This window comes from Chinchilla lanigera, unplaced genomic scaffold (genome assembly GCF_000276665.1).
Source record: "Chinchilla lanigera isolate Chin_1 unplaced genomic scaffold, ChiLan1.0 scaffold00088, whole genome shotgun sequence".
Taxonomy (NCBI): domain Eukaryota; kingdom Metazoa; phylum Chordata; class Mammalia; order Rodentia; family Chinchillidae; genus Chinchilla; species Chinchilla lanigera.
Genome location: NW_004955489.1, coordinates 546,730 through 557,615, shown reverse-complemented (window position 1 = coordinate 557,615; position 10,886 = coordinate 546,730). Strand labels below are relative to the sequence as shown.

The 10,886-nt window shown below is 50.0% G+C and overlaps 1 protein-coding gene across 1 annotated transcript in view; it reads left to right on the top strand.

Annotated features, from left to right (window-relative positions):
• The first annotated feature begins 6 nt into the window (after positions 1–6).
• The window catches only part of Parp1 (poly (ADP-ribose) polymerase 1), a 36,735-nt gene continuing 25,855 nt past the window's right edge, over positions 7–10,886 (top strand). The window contains exons 1-2 of the mRNA XM_005404495.1: positions 7–144; positions 5,024–5,189. Of these exons, the coding sequence (XP_005404552.1) occupies positions 25–144; positions 5,024–5,189 (286 nt within the window). The 5' untranslated portion in view covers positions 7–24. The remainder of the gene's footprint in view (positions 145–5,023; positions 5,190–10,886) is intronic.

The following is a 10,886-nucleotide window of genomic DNA, read 5'->3' as shown; positions in this document are numbered from 1 at the left end:
CGGGGACGGCGAGGCGGCGGGACGATGGCCGAGCCCTCGGACAGGCTCTACCGCGCAGAGTACGCCAAGAGCGGGCGCGCCTCGTGCAAGAAATGCGGCGAGAGCATCCCCAAGGACTCGCTGCGCATGGCCATCATGGTGCAGGTGGGCGGCGGGCTGGGCCGGGGTCGGGGCGCGGCCTGCGGACCGGACCGGACCGGATCTGGCCGTGCCTCGGGGTCGGCAGAGGAGGATCGAGCCGGCCGGGGGGGCGGGGAGCCGAGCTGCCTGCGCCCGCGACGCGGCTGAGGGCTGCTCTCTGCCCGCTCTCCCGGAGACTCCGCCTCTCGAGGGAGCCTGCCTCCGGCGCGTGCGGGAAATGTACATATGTGTGGTTTTTTAACTTATTTTGAGCTGTTACTTCAAAACCCGCTCACTTTCAGACTTATTTTTTTCTTTCGGTTTTTATTTTAATTACGCAGAAATGTGAAGACTCATTTCTGTGTAGCGCATTCACATGTGGCCTACTTTGAGATTTAAAATCGTTTCCCCCACAACTTTAAAGGAACACGGATGCGATCTCAGCGCTTTTGCAGCTGTCTTGCTTGAGTAAGAATGATGCAGTGGGTTTCACGTCTAGGCTTGGGTGGGTTTTTTTGTTTGTTTGTTTTTTGTTTTGTTTTGTTTTGTTTTTGAGGCAGGGTCTGGCTGTGTGGTTCAGGCTGGCGTTGAACTTACCTCTGCAGCCTAAACTGGCTTCAGTGATCCTCCTGCCTCAGCCTCCTAGTGCTTGAGTTATGGGCTTGTACCACCGCACCTAGCCTCATGGAGGCTTTTTGATAGATTGAGGGTCTCCTCTGATGGTTCCTGGCTTCCCACATGGCCAGGGAGGTGTTGGGATGCGATGCACAGTGGGTGTCGGGCTTGAAAGCCTCTGCTCTGGCTTCCCGGCCTCCAGCCTGCTGATGTCTGCCTTTACAGTTCTTGCTCTTGCCTACCTGTCCCTCCGCACCTTCAGCGAAGACTGTCTGTCCCCCAAGCCCAGTGCTAGCGGTCAGAGTTAATGGTCTTGCCCTTTGCCTCGGGGCTGTAATATGGGAATGACCTGATCGCCTCCACTGGCTTTCAGTACTTGTGGGGTAGAGAAGAGGAGGACCGTTGACCCAACAGGTACCAGGGGGCCGGCTGCATTTCTGTGACCTCTCACAGTGCCCTGGGGACGGACAGACGCTGTGTCTGGGTAAATCAGTGCCTGCCTAGCTGGGCACACAGTATTTACTCGTTCTAGGGATGTTTGTTTCTTAACATTTGTGATGGGGTGTAACCCAGCAGATTTCAGCAGAGGTCAGTGAGGACAAAGGTAATTTTTTTTTTTTTTTTTTTTGTCTTTTTGAGAGGAGGTCTTGCCGTGCAGTTCAGGCTGGCCTTGAGCTCACTTTGTAGCCCAGGCTGGCCTCAAACTTGCAACTATCCTCCTGCCTCAGCCTCCTGAGTGCTGGGATCACAGGCGTGCACCACAGTACCCAGCCAAGGTAAATTTTTAATGAGAGAATCCACCCTTGGGAGCTTCCCAGGGTGAATAACCCCTTTGGAGCTGGGCTCTAGGCAGTGTCCCAGGAGGGTGTTCAATGTGTCCCACTAACTGAGGTTAGTGGAGAGTAGGGGGCACAGACACGGAGCAGGATGGTGAGCATGGACAGAGGAACCAGGAGCACGGGATGAGAACAGGAAAAAGCCGCCTGTCCCGCCAAAGGCCTGTGCACTCCACCTACCTTGCACACAGCAGCTCCTGCAAAGTTCCCACTGCTAGTGCACGGTCTCGTGTGGTAATAGGCTTGAAGCCAGGCCTTCGCACTGAGCTACATCCCAGCCTTTTTTTTTTTTTTTTTTTTAGTACTGAAATAGTCTCAGAATTGCTGAATATCCCAGACTGGGCTTGAATTTAGGATCCTCCTGCCTCAGCCTGCCAGCATGCTGGGATTACAGGCTTGTGCCGCCACAACCCCCAGCTGTTGTTCTGCTTCTTAACCTGGGGTCGGTGAGATTGTGGGTAGAACTCAGGAGATCCCCAAGTTTAGGTGAGAAAAAAATTTATGTCTTCACTAACGTCTAGGTGAAGTTCATTATTCTAGGTATTGTAGCAGCACTTGTGAATTCCATCACCAACAGTAGTATCAGACTGGTTCCTGTCCCTGTGTAGCTAGGGATTTCTCAGAATGACATTTGTCTTCATCTGGTAGGCTTCCGGTTACCCCCAACACACTGACTTTAATATTTGATAACTTTTTTCAGTACAGTTCGCTTTCCTTGTGGGCCTGTGCATCTTACTACACGTTCTAGGGTATTCGCTGCACATGCTTGTCCAGCCAGTCTCCGGCCTGCCGTAGTAGGGAGAGTGGCTAGAAACACGCTTCCAGTCAGCCCGGGGACTGGGTCCATGCCTGTAAAGGAGGAGCAGAGAGGATGGGGTCGGGTTCTAGAAGCTCCCTGGGTGGAACCAGGTTGGTGAACCCTCAATTCAGTATTCTGGGCCTTCAGGGTACTTGGTAGTGAAAGAAGTCTTTATTCAAAGTGGGAGTTTTTTTGTTGTTTTTTGGTCTTTTTGAGACAGGGTCTCACTATGCAGTTCAGGCTGGCCTTCAGCTCACTTTGTATCCCAGGCTGGTCTCAAACTCAAAACAATCTTCCTGCCTCAGCCTCCTAAGTGTGCGCACCATGCCTGACAGTAAGTGTGTTTCTTGTTGTGATTTGAAGTTTAAATTAAAAATCATTTAAAACTGATCTTATAGGGGTGGGGGATTTAGCTCAGCAGCACAGCGCCTGCCTGGCAAGTGGGAGGTTGTGAGTTCGATTCCCGGTACTTGAGGGGGGCGGTATGTGGGGCAGGGGAATAATAATAAAATTGATCCTATAGGTGGAGCTGTGTGGGCCAGAAAGAGAGAAGCTTTTCTTTCCAGGGCTTGAATTTAAATTCCTTTTCTTTTACATTTGTATGGGAGATTTGTGCTCCAGGCACCAACACCTCATGCTTTAGCTGCCGGCCGGCTGCAGCTGGGACCATCAGCATCTTTATTTCTTTGAGGCTAGCTTTTGTTTTTGTTTTGAGACTGAGTGTCAGGCAGTGGATTGTGGATTTGAGCCATCCTGCCTCAGCCTCCCAGTGGCTGGGTCTATGGGCAAGCCCTCCACACCCAGCCTTGGAGCAGTTTGACTGGGGTCAGGGCCCTGCAAGGTTCCAGAAGGGCACTCAGGAGGTCTTTCTGTTCTGGTGGCTTCCTGGCAAGGACTGTTTGGCACAGGAGGAGCTGAGCCATCAGCGCCCAGCGAGGGCTGTGTGAGCACGCTGGTATGTGGCAGGTGATCAGTGAGTGTGCGTGGGGTGCACGGCTGAGGTTTTCATACTTGCCCTGGGCTTCACACTCAGTCTCGTGTCCCTGGTGTAGGGCCTTTCTGCTGGATCCTGCTCAGCCCTGGGTCCTCAGGGTTCTCTAGCGTGTGCCCTTGAACAGTGCCTTTGGAGTGCCCAGTACCCAGATCAAGGGGCAGCAGGTGTGGGTCCCCTGCAGAAAAATGCCACAGTCACGGAATGTTTGGGAAGAGGGGAGGACGTGGGTACAAGGCAGGAAGAGCTGGCTTGCGGCCACTGCCAGCAGCTACCTCAGGGCGCCTGGTGAGATGGGGCGGAGCTGAGGCTGCTCTGAAGATAGCATTTGTTTTCTGCTGGGGAAACTCGCAGTCCTCCTTCCCTCCAGACTGAGGCCTCCAGCAGACACTTGGCCTGCCCTCTGCTGAGTGCTGCTGGATGCGTGCAACATTGCAGGGCTGTGCCTGTGCAGCTGCCGGGAGTAACCTTCGGGGAGCTGAGGATGAGGCCCTGGGCCCGCAAAGGTGCTGCTGCTGTCCGCTGTGAGCACGGCAGGCGCGGTGCTGTGGTGACCCTGGCTGATGAGCCCGTGGGAGCCCTTCTCAGCCTCCGCCTTCTTATTACATCTGTGTGGCCTTTAGTTTTCTGTGCTGTAGGAATTTATTCTGGGCCTCTTCCTTTGGGACAGTTTGTGCTGGGGTTCATGTATTATAAGTTCCTCTTCTGTAGGGGAAGAGCCCAGTATGAGTCTGGGGTTCAGGTTGAGGCATTTACTGCTGTGACCCCCCAGGCACGCTTTGTGGGGTGTGCTCCCCACTTGTGCTGGTTGTGGGGTGCACTGCATGGCTTAGTCCCTGTGAGGGATGTACGGCTAAGTCAGTTGAGTATCCTCTTCTCCCAGCAGCTGTCACCAGCCATTCTCCTGAGCCAGCGAGTGCTGGGCTCCAGAGTGGAACCTGGCCCTGCCCCAGGAAAAGGCCCAGTGTGTTAGGTCAGTGCCAGCCTGCAGGTGTGACAGTGGGAAAGGAAGCAACTGGAAGGGGGACCTCTCCTTTCCCTGGCCCTCCCTGACCCTCCCTCCCCTGCCTGGGAGAAAGCCTCACAGCTCTGCAGCCCTGATCTGCAGAAGCTCACTCTGCTTCTAGCACAGAAGTTAATTCACTCCCCTCACGCCTGCTCTGCCTCTGAGGCTGGCACTTTTTTCTGGTGCATCTTCTCTGCCTTGCTCATTATCTGGGTCTTATTTCTCCTTACTGTTGATGCAGAGGTGCTTAACGAGCCCATCGTGGGTCAGACAAGGCTTTTGAGTCCAAGTGTGACTGTCTTGACTTAGCCCTTCTTGGCAGGTACTGGGGCTGGGACAGTGAGTGGCCTGTGCAGCACATCACTGATGTGGATGGCCCATGCTTAAAGGGACATGGGGCAGAGCTCTGTGGCTTGATTTCATGTGCTGAGAGAGTGGTGTTGGCCACGCTTTCCAAGCTGTTGGAAGATCTTGAGGAGGCGCATGTGACAGGTTTGTCTTCCACTGTTACCCTCAGAGTGACGTGGAAGACACAGGCCGGGCCTCCCTCCTTTTTGCAGAGAAGCAGACGGGCTGCCTTCGATGCCCCGTGGCTGCGTGCTGGGGGGTTGGGCCAATCTGCCTGCTTACTCACCTCCTCTGTTCCTGCCTTCCAGTCACCCATGTTCGATGGCAAAGTCCCGCACTGGTACCACTTCTCCTGCTTCTGGAAGGTGGGCCACTCTATCCGGCAACCTGACGTCGAAGTGGATGGCTTCTCTGAGCTGCGATGGGACGACCAACAGAAAGTCAAGAAGGCTGCAGAGGCCGGAGGAGTGACAGGTACTTGCTGCCCAGAGCTGCTCTCTCCCCTGTTCCACAATATTGGGCAGGGACACGGGGTAACCTTTCAGCAATGCTGTGTTGACCCACACTGGGATTTTATTTTTTCAGATGCTTGAAACAGAGCCTTTTTGCCGGGCGTGGTGGCACATGCCTGTAATCCCAGCACTTGGGAGGCTGAGGCAAGAGGATCATTGCAAGTTCGAGATCAGCCTGGGCTACAAAGTGAGCTCAAGGCCAGCCTGGACTGCATAGCGAGACCCTGTCTCAAAAAGGCCAAAAATATATAGCCTTTTTGTTTTGTTTTGAGACAGGGTCTCAGCCTCTTGAATGCTGGGATTACAGGTGTGTGCCACCACACCTGGCCTAGACCACCTTCTTTTAGAGCAGTTTTAGGTTCCCAGCAAAACTGAGCAGCCTACAAAAGTACCTAATTCCCATCCACCACCAGCCTCTCAAAATGCCTTTCCCCCATGAAAGCACGCGCCCCACCCCCGTGCGCCTCTGTTACAATGACAGCCTCCCTTCGCAGCAGTCCTGAGTGCAGGGCTTGCCTCGGGTTCCCTCTTGGTCTGTGCATCTTGTGAGGTAGGACAAGCATGGAGTAATGTGTGTCCACCATGCTGGGTCTGCCCGGTCAGCCCTCCCCGCCAGCCAGCCCTGGAAGCTGCAGACCTCTGACTGTCCCCATGATTTCTGGTTTTTTGTCTTAGCCCCTCTCATGTCAGGTAGCAGACAGCATGAGGCCTAGCTACTGAACACCTAACTAGGAGACCAGTTGGAGGCAGCAGCGGAGTGGCAGGGAAAGTGGGGCAGACACCGTCTTTGAGCTCTGCAGTCCACTCAGTGAGTTGGCTCCGAGGCCCCTGTGCACCGCAGACGGCATGTGCTCAGGTCACTTTCATAAGTGTGAGCGCTGGGCAGCTCATTGTTACTGTTCACGAGGGTGGGGAAACATGTACAACTGGGTGCAGACAGCCCTTCCCCCAAATACTTGACTCACACTTGGCTGCATCTCAGGGTGTGAAGCCTGCAGATAGACGGCTGACTTACAAGGCAGCGTGTCAGGCAGGCCTCAGCTTCATGAAGACAGCCGTGACCTGGCCATAGGGGATGTCTCCAACATGGCTCTTGGCAGTGAGTTTCAGAAAAGCCGCTCCCAGAAAGAAAAGGGAGGTGCTCCCTCACACCGTGCCAGCTCCCCACACACCGTGGACTCTGCTTCTCCGGCAGTCTTGTTGCACTGCGCACCACAGCCCATAGCTCCCTCTGAGTCTCGGGGGTGGGCATCAGAGGCTCCCTGTGGTGGGGTGCACCCTGAGGCAGTCGCTGGCCGTGGCAGGGAGCAGGACTGTGCCTACAGCTGTGCTCTCGGAGAGCTCTCAGCCAAGCCAGGGAGGAGATGCACTGGGCCTAGCACAGGCAACTGTAAGGCTCGTTCTTCTGATGTTTGGTTTTTTGGTTTGGTTTGGTTTGGTTTGGTTTTTTTTCCGGTACCGGCAATCAAACTCACAACTTTGTGCTTGCCAGTTAGGCGCTGTGCCACTGAGCTAAATCCCCAGCCCCTCTTCTGATGTTTGAATGCTTATCTGTTTGAAATTTATCCTGATGTGTCCCAGTATGTGGGTTTTTTTCCCTATATGGCAGCTTAGTTTTCCCAGCTCTACTTATTGACTGGTTCTTCCTCTCCCCTGTTGATTTGAAAGACTTTTTTTTGTCAGCAGACAAAATCCCTATGTTAGGGAGGGCTTTCAGAAATTTCTGTTTCATTGATCTGTGTCTTAGTCACTTCATCACAGAGACACAGTCCCTGCCACCTGCAGCCCTAAAGAGGAGAGGTGTGTTTGGGCTCACGGTGCATAGAGGTTTCAACCTATGGTCAGCTGGCAGAGGAGCATCACAGGGGGAGCTTGCACTCCACATGGCAGGTGAAAGACCCTTCTAGACCATGCCCTGCGACCTACCTCCTCCCCAAAACCCCACCTGTGATCTTGTGGGGCTTTGGAGGATATCTAGATATAAACTGTAACATTCTGTTTTAGGTTTTTTTAAGTAGGCTTTATTTTGTAGAGCAATTTTAAGCTCATAGCAAAATTGAGCAAAGTGCAGACCTCCCCTCTGCACAGCACTGCATCACAGCCTCCCCTGTCAGCAGCCCCATGGTGTATTCGTGACCAGCAGACTACATTGACACACGTTATCATGCACAGTCCATAGTTCACATTAGGGTCTGCTCTTGGTGTTGTATACTCTTAGGGTTTTGACAAATGTATGACGTATTTTCACCGTTACAGTATTGTGGGGTATAATTTCATTGTGCACTGTGCCTGTTCACCCTTCTGTTCCCCATAGCCCCTGGTGACCATTGATCTTGTATCATGTCCATAGTTTGCCTTTTCTAAAATATCACTTAGTTGAAATCCTACAGTAATATCCTTTCACGTGGGCCTGTCTCACTTAGGAATAGACACTGGAGGGTCCTCCATGTCTTTTTATGGCTTGGCACCTCGTTTCTTGGTATCCTGGGTCATACTCCACCATGTGGCTGTGCCAAGGTATATGTATTCACCTGCTGAAGAAAAGCCTGGTTTATTCCAAGTTTTGACAGTTATAAATAAAGCTGTCGTAATAAAAGCCTGTTAGCTATCAGTCACTGTGACAAAATACCTGAGACAAAAACTTAAAAAGAAGAAGGATTTATCTGGGCTCGGTGTCTGGAGTTTGGTTGTTTTGTCGCATCATTTTGGACCTGTGGCCAGGCAGGAGATCATGGTGGGGGGACACATAAGCAGCAGAGATGGGAGGAGGGGAGCCAGGCCTCAGAGCCCCTCTAGATCGCTCACCCAGGAGGCCCCATCTCAAGTTCTTGCCACCTGCCAGGAGTGTGACAGTGGCGGATAAACCTAAAAAGCTTTTGCGTGTGGTGGTGGTGGAGGGAGCATTTCGGATATAAACCAAACATGCGGATTTCCACACAGACGTGTTTTTAACTTTAGATGAGTACCAGGGAGCTTGGGTTGCTGTATCATACGGTAAGAGTGCTTTTTGTTTGCTATTAAGCTGTGAAGCCATCTTCTTCCCAAATAGCTGGAACATTTTACATTCCCAGCAGCAGTGAGGGTTCTGTCACTACATCCTAACTAGCAATTGGCAGTGTCTGTTTTTAGGTGTGTAATATATCATTGTTTTAATTTGTGCTTCCCTGGTACTGCATGATGTGTAACATCTCATACACTTATCTGCCGCCTGTTCATCTTTGGTGAGGTGTCTGTCTAGATCTTTTGCCCATTTTTAAGAGATCTTCGTGTATTTGTTACAATAGCCCTGTATCGGGTAGGTCTTTTGTAAATATTTTGTCCCAGTCTGTGGCTAGTCATTTTCAGTACCTTTCTTTTTTGGTACCAGGAATCAAACTCAGGATCTTGTGCCTGCCAGGCAGGCGCTGTACTGCTCAGCTATATCCCCGGCCCCTCAGTGTCTTTCATAGTGCAGAAATTTTTCATTTTAATGAAGTCTAGCTTACCGTTTTTTTATGGATTATTCCTTTGTATTACAGCTGGAAAGTCATCCCCAGGCCCAGGGTCATCTAGGTTTTCTCCTACATCACCTTCAAGGAGTGTTGGGGTTTTGTGTAAGGGTTGTGTCTAGATTTTTTTTTAACACAGATGTCCCTTGTTCCACCACCACTTGTCAGAAGACTGCTCTTTTGCCTTTGCTTCTTGTCAAAGATCAGTGGATTGTATTTGAGTGGATCTACTTTCTGCTTACCCCTTAACCAATCAATACCCGCATCTTAATTGCTAGAGTTTGTTTGTTTATTTATTTATTTTTGGTACCAGGAATCGAACTCAGGACCTTGTGCTTGCCAGGCAGGCGCTGAACTATATCCCCGCCCCAATTGCTAGAGTTTAGAATGAGCCTTCAGATCAGGTGGCGTCAGTCCTCTGATTTGATCTTTTCGTTCAGTGTCAAGTTGGTTCTTCTGAGTCTTTTGTCTCTCCTTAAAAACTTTAGAATCATTGTATTGTTGTCCATAAACAACTTGTTGGGTGCCTTTATGTCTTTAGAAAGTCGGTCTGCATCACTTTTCAAAGAAACCTGCTGAGCTCAAGTTCACATTCCCTGCCTTGCTAAATTACCAGGTTCAGCCTATCAGGACTTAGTGGCCTTCCCTCTGCATGGAGTTGTTTGTGTCTGTGCTAAAGTGCTGTACTGTGTTTCTTCTCCCTGCTTGTCCCTCTTGCCACGCTAGTGTGTTTAACTTCAATCCCTTCTGACCTGCTGAAAACAGATTGCTCAGAATAACAGTAAGTGTGCCATGGAGAGGTCTTAAGAGTGCCATAAAGTTAAAATAGTACCTGCTGATTGTCTAGGGATTTTTTTTTTCCAAAGAGCCTGACTATTTTTAGACATGAAAAGTTTAATTCGACCCAGATCCTATGATGGTATTGCTAGCAGAATTTTAGCCTCTTAGCTAAGAAATAGAGCTGCTGTAAATTTGTTATACATAATTGGCTGTTCAGTTTTTGTTCCAGGAACTGGAATTGCCACTCAAAGGAATGAACAACCTTATGGAGACCTCCCATAGATGAACCAGGTTGCCTTCCAGAAAACTGTGTCAGTTACAGTGTACCAGTTTCTCCCATTCTGAAGTATTTTCACTTTTTATTTCACTCCTATTGCAGTGGAGTGCTTTGTTGTATTTATTAGCTTTTCCTATAATTTGTGTTACAATTGGCCCATCATATCTTTGGGTTCCTCATCCACTGATGCACCCAATATCTTATTAAAAATACTTTGGGAAAATCTCCGCTGAATCTATTTAGGCTTTTTCCCATGTCACTATTCCCTAGCAATACTGTATCACAAGAGATACATAGCATTTATATTGTATTGTGTATTTTAGTTATCTGTAGGTGTTGTAAGGAATACATAAGAATCTGTATATGCAAAGACCATGCCACTTTATATAAGGTGCTTGAGTGTCATGCATGTTGCCGTCTTTGGCGTTCTGGAACCAGTTCCCCACAGATACCACGGGACAACTACACAATTAATCCATGTCCCTCATTTTTCTTTTTTTTTTTTTTTTTTTTTTTGGTTTTTCTCTGGTACCGGGAACCGAACTCACGATCCCTCATTTTTCTTGCAAGGTACCTTGCTTTTTTTTCTTTAATGAAATATCAAAGATGTTCTTTGTCATCACATTTATATGTGTGTATAATTTGACATTTTTCTTTTAGCTTTGTCTATTGTATATTTTGCCATAAGTTTTAGTAATGTCTCAGTAGTCATGTGTTTCTTGTTTGTTGTATCTTTTTGGTATTGTACCTAAAATGTTAAAAGTAACCTACATGGGGTTATAGGCACAGACCTGAAGGTACAGCTCTGTGGGTTTTTGCAGACGTACACGTCAGCGTATTCCCCATCAAGTTGTACAGCAATGCTGTCCCCCAGGAAGCTCTCTTTGTGCCCTTTGCCAGCCGTCCTCCCCACCCAGGAACCCACTGCTGTGGTTTCTGACATCGGAGATTGATTTTGCCCAGTTTGGAATTTGGGAAAGGAATCATGCTTCGTCATATGAGTCCTTAGTCCCTTTTTAATTACTAAAGAGTAAGGGGCTGGGGATTTAGCTCAGCGGCAAAAGCGCCTGCCTGGCAAGCGCAAGGTCGTGAGTTCGGTTCCCGGTACCGGAGA